The sequence below is a fragment of the Furipterus horrens genome, unplaced genomic scaffold (assembly GCF_987537825.1).
Source record: "Furipterus horrens unplaced genomic scaffold, mFurHor1.1.pri manual_scaffold_7, whole genome shotgun sequence".
Taxonomy (NCBI): Eukaryota; Metazoa; Chordata; class Mammalia; order Chiroptera; family Furipteridae; genus Furipterus; species Furipterus horrens.
In genome coordinates this window covers 134,942,666-134,958,875 of record NW_028327177.1, presented here as the reverse complement: position 1 = coordinate 134,958,875, position 16,210 = coordinate 134,942,666, and the positions used below count along the sequence as shown (strand labels likewise).

The 16,210-nt window shown below is 40.0% G+C and overlaps 1 protein-coding gene across 1 annotated transcript in view; it reads right to left on the bottom strand.

Annotated features, from left to right (window-relative positions):
- Positions 1 to 16,210, bottom strand: part of MYRIP (myosin VIIA and Rab interacting protein) — a 196,000-nt gene that overhangs the window by 162,902 nt on the left and 16,888 nt on the right. Inside the window, exon 2 of the mRNA XM_090284952.1 lies at positions 661 to 804. Coding sequence (XP_090141078.1) covers positions 661 to 770 — 110 coding nt within the window. The 5' untranslated portion in view covers positions 771 to 804. The remainder of the gene's footprint in view (positions 1 to 660; positions 805 to 16,210) is intronic.

The following is a 16,210-nucleotide window of genomic DNA, read 5'->3' as shown; positions in this document are numbered from 1 at the left end:
CTACCCACTCGCTGTCTGGTTCTAACATGCAAGGGCCAACATGTGGCCTCACGTCTCTCACTCCGACTTCTTCACACTCCCCACGGGGCAGCAAGAGGATTTCCAAGAACATCCTACAAGGACATATTCACTGGAGAGGAGTCAGAAGACCCCAGTCCTCTGGGCCTTAGTTTCCTTGGCTAGAAAATGAGGAGGGTGGGGCTGGGCCACGTGATCCTGTGCGGTCACTTCCAGTCCCAGGTCTTCAGAGCTCTTATCCAGTACCATGGGGAGGGGAGTGTTCTAGCAGAAGACCACATAGGTATGAGTGTCATTCTCCCAAGATCTGTCCACCTAACACTGGTTCTTTTTCAGTAGCACCTGCCAACAGGAAGGCCAGAGGCAGGACCACGCTCAAGGCAGCCACCGTCATCACAAACTCCACCCATTCTACAGCTAATGCTCGAGAGGAGCAGCAGCCCAAACAAAGCCTTGCCTGGGAGTGCGAACAGTCACATAACAGACCTTGTGATGCCCAGCAAGGAAGCTGGCAAGCCTCGCTGCAAAGGGACATACAGGCTTCCGAACTCAGAGCCGGCAGCAAGGAACACGGTTGGGAAACCTGTTTCACTTCTCCACAGATGGTTCCCTGCACCCCGGAAGGCAATGGAAGCATCTCACCTGAGTCGTTCTTCCTCTTTTTTCCGAAGATTGAAGTCTCGCTGAACCACCTGGAGAACATGCTCGGTTTCATCATCGGTCAGGCCAGACAGGTCCAGCTTCCTCCCCATGATTTAATGCCAAACACAGATGAGGAAACAAGACCTGAGAAAACAAGGAGAGACCACAGATTGAGGGCAAGATACAAACTGCGGATGGATAAAGTCAACCAATTTTGGTGTTAAACAAAATTAATAAACACAGTGTTTATATAAGGTGGTATCTTGCTGTGCCCTGATACTCAGCAAACATTTACAGATGACTTAAGAGGGCTGACAGTTTCATTCACCCTAACTCTTAAATTAAAAACAAATAAGTAAAAAAATAAAAAAATAAAAAATAAAAACAGATAAGTTATTCTCTTGAACAAAATGAAGCATACATGAGATCTAGTGTGGATTTCCATGAAACACCAAAAGACAATGTCCAGAAAGTCTAAATGTCTATGGTTTGAAGTTTTAAATTCTAAGTACTATATGCAACTGCAAAATAAAATAAATTACAATACTTTTAAAAATACCCTATATATACTTTATATCCTTGAACTTTTCATCACATAACTATGATATAAAAACTAGAAATCAATAAACTCTCTTCTGCAAAAGGGAAAAAATATACAAAAGTAATCTTATTTAGCCGGTTTTGGGTGGTAGAAACAAAAGGATTTTAATGGAACAGCAGTGCATAACTAATAATTATAGGGAACTATATTTCTAAAAGTCATTCTTAATAACTGGCTGCACACAGGGATGAAATCAAATAAATAATTCTGGCAATTCACCCAGAACTAAAACTGAAGGCCATTATAAACATAAACATCCTCAGAAAAATATTTGTGGAACCAATCCAGCAAGATTTCAAAAGAATTATTATATACCGTGACCGAAGTGTGTTTTGTCTAAGTGATGCAAGGTTGGTTTGGCATTCAAAAATCAGTGTAATTCAGCACATTAAGAGAATAAAAGGGAAAAATCATATAATCATTTCACTAGATGCAGAAAAAGCATTTGACAAAATTCAATACCCATTCATGATAGAAACCCTTTGCAAACATAGACTAGAAGGATGCTTCCTCAATCATATAAAGGTTTTTTTTTTTTTAAAGAAAGAAACAACAAAAACCTACAATTAACCTTGTATTTTATGGTAAAAGACTGAATGCTTGACCCTAAAATCAAGAAAAAGGAAAGAATGTCTACTCTCACTATGTCTACTCAATAGTGGGTATCTTTACTGCAAAGCTACATTAATCAAGACAGTGTGGTATTGGCATGCAGGTGGGCATATTGGTTTGCTAGGGCTATAATAACAGAGTACCACAGACTAGGTGGCTTGAACAACAGAAATTTATTTTCTCACAGTTCCGAAGGCTAGGAGTCTGAGATCAAGATGCTGGCAGAATTGCTTTCTTCTGAGACCTCTGTCCTTGGCTTATAGATGGCTGTCTTTCTCTGTACATGTCTGTGTCTAAATTTCTTCTTATAAGGACATCAGTCATGTTGAATTAGGGTCTACCCTAATAACCTCATTTTAACTGAAATGCCCCTTTAAATCCCCTATCTCCCAATCCTGTCACAATCTGAACTGCTGGGGTTAGGACTTCAACATATAAATTTGGGGGCGGCCCAACTCAGGCCATAACGCTTCACATTTTAGAACCACAAAGTCACAGCCTTTTCATATACAAAATACATTCACGCTATACCAACAGCCACAGAAGTCGTAACCTATTCCAGCATCAACTCTTAAGTCCAAAATCTCATTTAAATATCATCTAAATTAAGTATAGGTGAGACTTGAGCTATGATTCATTCAAAGAAAATTCTCTTCCGGTGGTGAGCCTGGAAAACCAGACAAGAAGTTACCTGTTTCCAAAATACAATAGGTGGGATGGTCATTGGACAGATAGTCCCGTTCTAGAGGGGAGAAATCAGAAAGAAGAAAAGGGTCCTGGGTCTCTAGCAGGCCTGAAAATAGTGCAAACTCTATTCCATTTTAAGGCCCAAGAATTATCCTCTTTGACTCCATGCTCTTGTCTTCTATACCCACGAGGGTGGCCTGCTTTCTGAGCCCATGAGGGTGGCTGTCCCACCCCCTTGACCCTGGACGCAGCCACAGTGGCTTGGCCTGCTGAAATCAAGGAAGTGGCCCCATCCTCTGTAACTGAGAAGAGAGACTCCCTCACCCCCCACCAGGCTGTGGTGGCAGTGACAGTGGCAGCCCTGCAGACCTCTGAATTGCCTTTAGGACCATTCTTCCCTCTTCTTGAAAAATAACACGCCTGTAGCCAGAGAGCTCTATTGGCCCATCCTGTAGAGTCTCAGAAGTCCAACAGCCTGCCTTCATTTCAGCCAGTCTCTGCGTAGTCCGAGCTGGCAGTGTTTCTGTTCATATATGTTCTCCAAAGCTTTGTTGGCTTCTAGTGGAATTCAGTGGGGGCGGGGCGGGGGGCAGACGGGTACCAGACAAGAGGGTCCTGGGAAGCTGAATCTCTATTCCTGGTTTCCGCTGGAGCTGTTGACTGGCTCCCTGAGGCACACATGTGACCTCTTCAGCACGTGGTTGTCCGGCCACCCCTCTGATGTTCTCCCCAGACAGGCTTTCCCATTTTTGCAATATGGATAGACTGAGAATGTTCCAGATCTTCATGTTTGCGTTTGCTTAACAATTCCTTCTCCGGTTTAGCTCTCTGCTCTCTCGTCTTGGTATCAGCAGCAAAGAGGAACCAGGCCATGCCTTCATTACTTGACTTAGAAATCTCCTCAGCTAAATATCCAACTTCATCTCTTGCAAGTTCTACCTTCCACAAAAGACTAGAACACAATTCAGCCAAATTCTTGGCCACTTAATACAAGGATTGCCTTTCCTCCAGTTGACAATAACATGGTCCTCATTTCTATCCAAGGTCTCACCTTACCCAGCTTTAACATATTTCTACGAACATTCTGTTCACAGTGATACGTTTTCTCTAAGGTGATAGACCCTTTCTCTCTAGCTCTCCTTTTCTTCCTGAGCCCTCAGCATAATCACTTTTAAAGTCCATATCTCTACCCATAGGTCCTTCAAGGATACCTAGGCTTTTTCTAGCATGTGCCTCAAAGCCATCCTGACTCTACCCATCAGCCAGTTCCAAAGCCACTTGCACATTTTTGTATAGAAAAAAATAAAAATAGTCAATGCCCATAGGAAAAGATGCTTAATTTCATTGGTAGTTACAGAACTGCAAATTCAAACCACATTTCTTACCCACTGAAATAAAAAGTCTCCATCAAGTGTTGATAGGAGACAATGGCAAATAGTAAGCATAAATTGATACGATGTCTTCATAACACAATTAGGTGTCATTTCGAAGATGAAGATGCATGCACCTTATGAACTAACATTTCCACCACACCTAGGTGTCTTCCACAGATAGAATCTTGCAGATTTGCACCAATTGGATTGGATCATAAGAAATTTTTAAGTTTGTAGTATTTCACCTGTAAATGCACCTATAGTTCAACCTAACACAAAAATATTTATAGCAGCCACATGCAGAATAGTACAAAATAAATCCAAACATCATAAATAAAACCTAGAAATGACATCGAACATCTATAAACAGGAGGAAAGATAAATAGTGTATATTTGTTTCATACAACAGAATACTCTACTGCACTGAAAAAGAACATGCTGTAGGTTTATTCATCATCATGAATGAATCCTAAAGCCATAATGTTGAGACTGAGAAGCATGTCACCTGTGTCTACAAACACAGTATACATATACATACAGTATGATTCCTTCTATATGAAGATCAAAAGCATACAAAGCCAGAGAATATGTATTGTTAGGAATCAATGTGGTACAGCTATAAAGAACAAGATGGGACTTCTGAAAGGAGACAGAGGATTTGATCGAGGATGATTACGTAGGGCGTCAGAGCTCTCATGTGTTCTGTCTCATTAGCGAGACAGTGGAGGGGCTGCTGCTGCTATCACCATCCTTATCATCATTATTATTGTCTGTAAGGCATCATTCATAAGCACATAAAGCACAATAAACCTAGCACTAAACAAAAATCACCTCGTTTTATTATAATTAAAGCAAATATTTCACATTATGCATCATAATGGAGACATGATTATTAAAGTAAAAAAACATGAAACATCGTTCAGGAATATCTGAGAACTATAATAAAAATGATGATAATGATTTTCATCTACCATTATGGATTGAGCATGTATCAATGTTCCAGACGCTTATCTTTTCATTTATCTCTACATACACATATAATATTTAATATTCTTAAGTCTCACAAAATCCTACAGGCAAGCACTACCATGACCACCACTGACATATGAGAATACGCAGGCTCATAGTTACATGTGCTGACTAAGACAAATGACAAATGACAGGTAGGGTCTGACTCAGAAGCCACCCCGTCCACCCATGCACACACCTTCCTGTGAGATGCAGGGCGAGACTCTGGAGGTCAGATTTTCAAACTTGAGGTCCAGAGTTCTCTGCCCTCTCTTTCTAGCACGTGACAGCTAAGAACAGCAGACCCCGTTCTTTGGTTGCTACTCAGATGAAGGTGATCTGCTGGGTTAGTCTCCACACAACAGCAATAATCACACAGAACAGGACAGTCTCAGTCCTTAAACATCTTTTGTTAATTAAAAACCTCATGACTGTATAATGCGAACTAATCTCAAGGTTTAACCAACAAATCACAACAAATATTTCATCTATTAATTTTTCTTTTCATGCCAGTAACTCTATTTGTCAAAAGCAAATCTTTGGCCCACTTTGCCCAAGTGATGTGGGGGGGGGGGGTATGGAAATGGGGACAGTGGGAGAACCCCGTGCACCTGCTGGTACACAGAAGTAAATTAAGAGTAAGGCCCCACCTGTAAGCGGCACAGGTAAGAGGGAAACTTCATAAAGTACCATCTTCTCTGCAGGTTAGAAAGAAACAAAGGAGGGCACAGGAAAAGTGCAGGCCGACTTCCTCCTATAAAACACCCCATTAAAGATGATAATGGCACTTTGGAGTTTCCCAGAAAGTGACACATCTGTCCCTTCTACTTTACATCCCTGGCTTCTGGCTTCTGAGAATTCTAAATGAGACTCTAAGATGCCCGGGTAGTAAAAGACGGAAGTGGCAGCTCCGATCATATCCAATCCACGAAGAATGATTGGGACCCAGGAGCGATAAATGCTTTCTGTGAAGAAATAAATAGAGCAGCGCTAAATGGGTAAGTCAGAGAATAATGAGGAAATCTTTCTGGGGAAATGGGGAAAGCGTCTTTTGTTTTCTACAATAAACACAATTAGAGTCTCTGTTGCAACAAATAGCATCTTAGAGCTGGAGAAGCCTCAGTGTCCGTGCGTCAGAGGTCACTTGGGTATGATTCTTTCATTGAAAGATGGCTGACTGCAAGTCCAGAAGAAGGAGGTGATTCTAATATTAGAAGCAATATTATAATCACTATTATACCACCAATTTAGAAAAAAAAAGTATATGTCTGCCTAGTTGTATGTTTGCTAAATAACAGAAAGAAAGATGATTGTGTGCTACCGTGCTACCATATATATATAGTATACCCTGATCAAATAAATTGTGCTTTGGAAAGACAAAAAAAAGGAGGAAGAGGTGATTTTCCAAACAAAACCCAGTTCAGATGCTCCTGACACACAGACCAATACACCTGCCTCTGAATTGCTCTGGTTTATACCCAACTAACACAGTAGCAGAGAGAATACATTTTATTTTTTTAAGATTTTATCTATTTATATTTAGAGAGGTGAAAAGAGTGAGAAAGAGAGGGAGAGAAACATCAATGTGTGGTTGCCCCTCACACGCCCCCCCAACTGGGGACCTGGCCTGCAACCCAGGCATGTGCCCTGACTGCGAATCGAACTGGCAGTGCTTTGGTTCACAGGCCATCGCTCAGGCCAGTGAGCCACACCAGCCAGGAGAATACATTTAATAAATTGAGTAATGAGAAAATTAATACCACTTCAAGATTTAATCACATAACCATTTCCCTACTGTGTTGCTCAGGTTACCATTCCCATACGAGATCTGAGAAAGGGGAGCTCAGCAGTTAAATAAGTTTGAGAACTGTTTCAAACTGTACTGCTCTCTTGGGGACGCACAATGCATGTAAGCTTATCAGAGCCTCTGAGAAGCCTGTCACTAAGGAACCACTGTGACTTTCTTTAACCCTATATACATATTTTTGGCTCAATCCCTCCACCCCCCAACCCTGTATTTCTCAAATGTATTTGTCTACAGACACCACTTTCTTTGATAACAGCTACTTCCCTCTTTGCATCCAGAAAATGACTATTTGAGAAGTACTGCAAAAAATCCATCCCATGATGACAAACTTCAGGAGCTACTCTACTATGGTTACTGGATTGATTTAGTTGTTTTAATATGATTATCATAAGAAGCCACAGAGTTAGATGAGCTTTAGAAGATGATGACTAAAAAAAAACCAAATGCAAACAACTTTGCAGTTAAAAGACCAAAATAAAGGAAAATTGTCCACACTATTCCTGGCTAGAATAACTAACATACGGAAGAATGTAGACACTGCTACAGGAAGCTGGTCAGCACAAACCTTGCAAATAAAAAAAAAAAAACAGAATTCCAAGAACATTAAATACATGAAGGTTCATCATGAAAGGTCAATATCTACATACACAGGTGACTTTTCTGGAAAGTCCCTAGGACAGAAAGGTCAAGGACAAAAGATTGAACGGGATCTGTACAAATTCACAGTAAGCGTGTGCGTGTGCGTGCGTGTGTGTGTGTGTGTGTGTACACGTGTGCATGTGTGTGATGATGTACCTAATATAGAGAGAAAAGTAAAAAAGATTAACTTGGAACATCCAAAGTCCCAAAAGTGATAGAGGGTAAATACTCTGGGACTTCCCTCTTTGCTCTGGCTAGATCTTGACTAGAACCGAAGAGAAATCTCTTATTCCTACAAAGGAATCGAAATATTACGCCTCCTCCACTTAAGACAATTGGTATGGGTTGGGGGAAACTTGACCTGGAAGGGAAAAAACACACGAGATATGCTTTCACTGTGACTATTCTTTAGGGCAACAAGTAGTGCTCACTGACCTTCATTCCTTCCCCTTCAAGCGTGTGTCACAGGAATGGCCCAGCACAGATGTGGCCGTGTCACTGGGCACGATTGAGGGGACCAATACTAAATGTCAGAGTCACTCTCCTGGGAATGATAGAAACCGTCAGCTTGTTCATGGCAGGGGCCTGCTGCAGTACAGCCTGAGAATGCCACCAAGTGCCCTTTATCCGTGACATAAGGTTTCCATTTTGCTTTTTGTTTCTTTTTATCACTTCAGTTTCTTTAACTCACTAACAAATGCTCCTTAGATCTCTCACAAGCCTAACATGATTGGTCAGCTGTCCCCATATCATTTATTGACCAATCTACATGACTTGAAAGATAAATAGGAGTTAGATAGATGATAGACAGATAGAAAAATAGGTAGGTGCACAAAGATCAACACACAGACACACATGGCTCTTTCTCAGGACTTTGCATCCTGAGCTGTCCTAAGCTGGTGATCTACTACCGGATTTCATGCCAGCAACACACTTCAAGACCAGACAGGGATGGAAAGTCACCTGTCAGTGGTTTTCCTTTCAAACCTGTTGGGTTAACATTATCCATTTATATCCCCACATGAACTTTAAATCAGTTTACTGAGTTAGAACTTGAAATTCAAATAAATTTTTTACTGAGTGAGAAATTTATTGTTTGATTTAGGGAAGAACTGCCATCTTTTTAATATTAGGTCTTCTAACAAAGGGATTGAGAAGAGGTAAAAGTTCATTCAAACTTGATGGATAACCTAAAAATAACACCAAACCTTTTGCTGCATCAAATTAAAAAGTTCACAGAGCAAAAAAAGATAATTAATAAATTTAAAAGACAAGTGACGATCTGGGGGAAAACAGAAAAGATAATTATTTAATTTATTAAGCGGCCTTTTAAAATACTAAGAAATATATCAAATTCTCTAAAGATTAAATTACAAAGTTCATGGGGAAAAATATCAATTCAGCAACTATCAATGTCTAAAACATAATTTAATAAAATATTCCATATCACCAGTTACTGAAGCACTGATAATTATAGTAAGTTGCAATTTTCATTTAAGAAGATCTGAGGAACACAAGTACTCATAGACAGTAGTAGGAAGACATAAATGTAAATGTTTTAGATGGCAATCTGGCCATCTAAAAGTAATCAAATATACCTAAACATTGGCCCAGTCATTTCAGTCTAAGAATTTTCTTCAAGAAACTGGAACAATGTGCAAGAATGTATATGTACAAGGATGTTCATCTTAATATTATTTATCATAGAAAAATATTGGAAATAAACAGAAGGTCCAAAAGTACAATTGGCTAAATTGTGATACAACCACACAATAGAATATTTTGTGCCTACAAAAATGTATTAAAAAGAACATTTATGAAATATTAAGGAAAAAAATCAGATGAAAAACACAGCATGTAGTTTACCAAGAGCATTTGTTAATACAATAATGTATATAGCAACACTATTAATAATAGACAAAAGCTAGAAACTATATAAATACTCACCAATAGGAGACTAAATTGTGGTACATTCACCAAGTGGAATACTATACAGCAATGAACGTGGATAAACTACAGCTACCCATAACAGTACATGTGAATGTCATAAGCATTATGTTGAGCGAAATAAGTTAGATGCAAGTTAGATCCATAATGATGATTCCAATTATATAAAGTTCAAAATCAGCAAAACTGTTCTGTCATGTTAGAAGCAGGGTAGTGGTTACCATTGGGGAGGTTGCCACTGGGCAGGAAGACGGCAGCTAGAAGGGGCCAGGCCGAGATGCCGTTTCCTGAGCTGAGTGCTTGTTACACAAGTGTGTTCAGTTTGTGACAATTCACTGAAGTGTAGGTACACGTTTTATTTGTGCGCTCTTCTATGTGTGGCATGGTTCAGTAAAAAGTAGAGAACATAGTATGAATAGTACAATTCTACGTAAATAGTCTAGAAATACACAGAAAGATAATTATAAGAAATATTACCAATAGCTTACCTTGAGTGGTAAAACTTCATATGATACAGCTTAAAAGCAAAAGTTTGCAGTATATGTATCAGTCAATTTTCTACACAAATTTAAATTAATAATCTGTATACTTCAAGAAAAAAACAGAATTCGGCACATCTACATTCATTGATACCTCCTTGGTATACTGTTTAGTAAAAATGCTTTAGAAAACACATTTGGTAGGAAGACATGTAGTATACCTGTCTTCAAAAATGTTCATTAATCACCTGAAAGTATCAAGTGTATACTGTTAGAAAGTTAGACTAAAGTATGTAGAGAGTTGGAATTATTAAGACAGTAATTCCATGATCCTCTATATAAGTATTCATTAACTTTATAATCAGAAACTATATGTGTGTGTATATGTATGGATGTATATGGACATATGAGAGTATATGTTTCATATTGGGGGAAAGTAAGTAAAAAATAATATGAACTCTGAAAAATAAAGCTGGGCTATGAGACAAAATATTCACTAGTAGTCCATATTTTATAAATGAGCCTCAAGGGCCAAATACAGAGATTCAAAAATATAATAGTTTTAAGCCCTGGCTGCTGTGGCTCAGTGGATTGAGCGTCGGCCGGCGAGCCAAGTGTCGCTGGTTCGATTCCCAGTCAGGGCACATGACTAGGTTGCACGTCAGGTTCCCAGTTGGGGGCGCAAGTGAGAGGCAACCACACAGTGATGTTTCTCTCCCTCTCTTTCTCCTTTCCCCTCTCTCTAAAAAATAAATAAATAAATAAACAAACAAATAAATTTTTTTAAAAAAAATAATAGTTTTGAGGCATCCAAAATGCATGACAGCCACAGAAAACTCTACAGGATATACAACGGTTTGCACTGGGTTTGATTTTTTGCTGTGTATTTTGTCTAATATTGTATAATACATATAGAATGCCTGATGCTTTTTAAGCCCTTTTACTATTCTTTCTCCCATGCTAATAACATGAGAAATTGTTTTCAGAAAGTTAAAAATGACTCTAGATAACTCAGAGATATTTCTATTGATAGGTCATCATCATCATTACAACACCACAAACAATATCTCCACTGGCCCAGCGCACAGCCTAGGTGATGTTAATGATGATTATGATCCTTACTTAACAATGACAACGGTGGCTAATATTTTTATGGACTGTATTATTTGTGACAGGGTCTGTTCCAAAGCCTCTCAAAAATCATATCACAGTTATTGTAATCCTATTCTTTCATTGAAGGAAACTGAGGTGCAGAGTTAAATAAGCAGGACGTCACCAACTGGCAAATGGCTGTGCCAAGCGACAGGTGAGGAGACTTAACTTTTGAATCTATGTCCCTAACCTGTTCACCATCCTACCTGCTGCTCAAAGGCTCACTGTAAGAAGTAATCACACTGACCAAATCTTTTCCTCCACGTGCAGGAAAAAAAAATGTTAAAGGATAGTCCTAAAGTCCATGCATGTTTTCAAATTTGAACCTGAATTACAAACCCACCTTTATTTAAATTTAAGTGACTGACATTTCAACTTGCATACAGTTTTATATACTTGAAGCCCTTGATTGGCATGTATTCAAGCATATGCTCTAGAATCTTCCTCCGTGACGCTTCTTGGGGTACATTCTGCCTTTGCCGAAGTTATCAGCTTTTTAGATTGGATGAGCCCTCGTGGCTTCTAGAACAGGATATAGCTACAGAGCCCTGGAAGGTCCCCAGGGCAAGTGTCATTAAATCCCAGTAAATCTCCAGTAGGTCTGACAGCCCACCCACACAAGAAAGGAGACTGGAGAGAATAAAACCCTTTGCTGGAATATCAACATGATCATTTCCTTGGCAGGAATCAAGATCAGAAAACCTGAAGGCATGTCATCGTTCATTTCACACTAAAAGACCTATCAGTCAGCCTGTCCCCCAATGACAGTATGAGCTGCTGCTGGGACCCACAGACACTCCTGTGTGCACATCGCCCTGTTGCTCAAGTTGCTGACAAAGCGCTTGCTGAAATTAAGCTCATAAATAAAGGCTGTTTAAATATGGAATTTTCAATGGGAAAAAAATGCAAGTTAACTAGGGGTAAGGCAGATGAAAACTTCTTTAACTGCTTGGAATTTGCATTCAAGGTTATATTTTAGTTTCCCTTTGGCTTCCTTCGTGTATAGGATTTGGGGAAAAGACATGAATACTGATTAAAACACCCTTTTAAATAAGTATTTCTGAAGCTTACAAACTAAAACAAAAAAAAAAAATCTTTCCTAACCGTACAGCAGTCCTCTGGCCAGGGGGAAACATCTGTTATGAAGCACGGGCTTAGCTCTGGCTAAATGAAAATGTCAGTCTACCTGCACCACTGGAGAGTGCTGTGCCTTGCCAGCTGGGAACTCAGAAGGGAGTTATGAGGTCTGATGCAACCTCAGCCAGCCCTTCCTGGTGCCCACATCCCTGCACATTATTTAGTCTGCACCAGGTATCCCCTCCCTCCCTCTTTTAGGACAAAGGAAAGATATCCGGAAGAACTGCACTTTGCTGAAGAGGTTTTCCAGAGACAGGAAGAGACAAAACTTTCTGGCATGAGATCCTAAGCCCTTCCTACAGGATTGACAGGGTGAGTCTCCAGCAGTGGCCCTATGCTTACCCAGGGCATGGTTATACTCCAGTCATGCCAAAGCCCCTGCAGTCCCCCCAAGCATGGAGTGCTCCGGGTCTCCCTTCTAGTGATGGCACCTACACAGATCCCCCAGTTCAGAATCCATCTCTCCCCTAGGAGAGTAATTCCCAAGGCCCCTCCAAGAAGAGATTCTCCATCACCCATTCTACCAAGTACCAAGATCCTTTGAGACATCCTAATTCCTTTCTCACTGAGGCCTCCAAGTCTCTTTCCAAAATTTTTCTTGCAATAAAAAGAACTAAAACTGGCATAATCACATGTATGAATTAAAGGACTCTTGCTTCCTCACCTGAAGAGGAGCTGAAATTACCTTCTAGGCATTTTGAGCTAAAGCTTGAAAATACAAATTTTGTTACCAAGGATACAACATGAAGCTTTTTAGAAATAACCATGTTAATTCATTGATTAGAAAATACTGAAATTATAAAACACAGGGACAGATACAAATTTTCATAGTAGAGATTTTTCTATGAGGAGGAGAAGGTAAATATTCCAAGTAAAAGGGAAATGATAGTGACAAAGTTGGTTTCAGTTTTTTCACAAACAAAAGGACAATAAATAATAATACCTATATAAGCCCTTGCCTAATCAGGCAAAAGATATCAACAATCTGATTCTTCCTCTGAAGAAACCAGGCTTGCAAAGATTCAGTAATTTACCCAAGGTTACAAGCCTAGCCATTCAAATACACATTGGTCGAGTTCCAAAGTCAATGCTCTGCCTATGGTGACACACGGCTTCCAAATAGCATAATTCATTTCAATCTACCTAAAAGGCTCAAACATCACCCAACCCATATTTTAGATTATATAAATGTAATCTTTACTTCCAAAGGAAAATGTCAGTTTCATATCATATCTACGTGGTGGCCTACTCTAAGGAATGTGAAGCAGATTGTCTTTTACTGAATGGCCCAATAAATAAATCTTTACCTTCCAGTATATGATACCAAGCTTTCAGTAACAGAATGGCTTGGTTTGAAAAGGTCAGCTCCACTTGAACTCAGAGCCAGCAGACTTGTCAAACCAGCATCAGAAACTGGAGGATATTCAGCACATTTCAAGAATATAAATAATTCCCACACTTCGAGTGCGAGCCTGAAAGGTGGAGGCTGCAAAGAAAGGTTCATCCAAAAAGAATTACTATTCTCAGTGCCAAACAAGAACCCCAAATGCAATATGGTAAACTCCACACATCATATAAATGAGGAATTTTCCTTATGTTACAGAGTCTATAAATACTCATTTGTTCTACAAACATCTGGAAGTGTATTACACGTCTTCAGATATAAAAAGAAAATATTGATAACTGTCCTCCAAGAGCATCATCATTTAGTAGGAGAGTCATGCAAGGCAACAAACTATCTCACATAGAATGAGCCATGCTCGGTCTGGGAAGTGCACAGGGCGCAACAAACTGGGAGTGGAGAGAACAGAAGGGGGCCCAGAAAAGGCACACAGAAGAATTTCTAGTTGGAGATAACAAGATGTTGATCAAAAGACTTCAAAGGAAAGCCTGAGGAATAAAATGTCCACAGGAGGCTTTCAAAAATTCCAATATATTCCTGGGAACCTACTAGGCCACCTGCATATACAACGTTGTGTGCATATACGGAGTTTTGCATATGCTCAGGAAACAGCTAAAAAGGCTCATCTCTTGTGTCTAAATGAACCTTTAGGCACTGAGCAAGTGAGAAGTGAAGGCTAAGCCAGATGTGTAAATTGACTGCCAGAGCATCAAAAACATACTCCAACGCGAACACGGAATCCCTGTGGCAAAAGCTGGGCGACAATGATTCACGGGATTAAAGAAATCTGTGTCCAATCAGCTGACTGCTCAGCTAACCAAACAGAACTTCGGTGGCCACACATGACAAAGAATACTGAACTTACACAATGAGTCCAGGAAAGTCAAAAACAAACAAACAGAAACAACCCAACAGAAGGTGAGATGTGGTTTTCAGAGTTACCACATTATGTTATTTGAAATGTCCAGTTTCCAACAACAACAACAAATGTAATATTAAAGAAACAGAAAAGTGACTCACACAGGGGAATAAAGGTAGCCAACTGAAACTGTCCCTGAGGAAGGCCATATATTGGACTTACTGAACAAAGACTTTAAATTAGCTATTTATAAATACGGTCAAAGTACTAAATGAAACGTGCCTAAAGAGTTAAGGAAAGTACAAGAGTGGCGTTTCTAGTAGAAATACTAGAGTTTAACAGTGCAATAACTGAAATGAAAAAAATATCACTAGACTCAACAGCATATCTGAATTGGCAGAAGAAAGAATAAGGTAACTTAAAGATAAATTTTGAGATTGTTTAATATTGGGATTATCCAGTCTGAGATACAAAGAAAAAATAAGGACTGAAAATGAAGGCAGTCTCAGAGACTTCTGGAATACCATTAAGCACACCAGAAAAACTGGAGTGAGAATCAAGGATAAAAAAATATCTGAACAAATTATGGTGCATAACCTCCCAAATTTGATGGAAACCATTCATCTGCTCATCCAAGAAGCTCAGCAAACTCCAGGTAGGATACATTTTTAAAGATGCACATCTCAACTCATCACAGTCAAACAGTCAAAAGTCAAAGAAAAGACAGATTCTTAAAAACAAGAGAAAATGACGTATTGCATACAAGGGATCCTAATAAGATTCACGGCCAACTTCTCATCAGGAATTATGGAGGCCAGAAGGTAGTGGGATGACATGTTCAAAGAACTAAAAGGAAAGAACTATTATTTAAGAATTCTATATTCAGAGAAGTTATCCTTCAAAAATGAAAAAATCTAGACATTGCTGAGAGACAAAAACATGGCTTTCCATAGTCTAGATGCCATCATCTTAAGATTGCCGGCACCAGTGACCCTGTGACCTCCATCTGAGCCACTGACCCTCCCGATACCTCATGGAAGATACAAGCTCGTGGTATTTTAGGCAACACTTCCTCCTCCATTAAACAGAAGTGACACTATGATTTTATATCTGGCAAATGAGAGCAGGTCTGGAAGTTGAAGACTAGTTGAGAGATCTTATATCTACATCTATACGAGATTTGATTGCATTTCCTACCTATTAGACCATGGTGGAAACTTCTTCAGAAGAATGGTAAAGGTGGAGGAGATGCTTCCATGGCCTCTGCTGGCAGGGTCTGGTGGCACCGGGTTTTGGGAGATGGTTTCAAATGGTATTGGAGGGGCACCCAGACACAGCCTAAGCGCAGACTGAAGGGACTTAGCAAGGCTGTGGCAGGAGGCCAAGAGAGTAGGAGTCAGAACCAGTGATTCTCAGCCAAGGGCTATATTGCCTCCCAGGGGACATTCAGCAATGTGTGGAGAAGCTTTTAGTTGTCACAACTGGGGACATGCTATTGGCATCTAGTGGGAGGAGGTCAGGGGTTGCTTCTAAATGTCCTGTGATGCACAACAAAGAGTTATCTGATCCAAAATGTCAATATTGCCAAGGCTGAGGAGCTCTGGTCTAAACAGAAAGGTACAAAGCATGTCAGGCTCCTGCTCTGTGCCTCCCAACACACCCAAGCTTGCCCAGCAGAGTTCACGCGGGATCTTCATTTTTGTCACTGTGCACGGAGCCATGAGGGACTGAAATCACTACAGAGACTCTGGGCTCTGAGATCATTCACAGACGCTGTGATCATTAATTTTATGTATCAACTTGACTGGGCCACAGGGTGCCCAGATATTTAGCCAGACATTATTCTG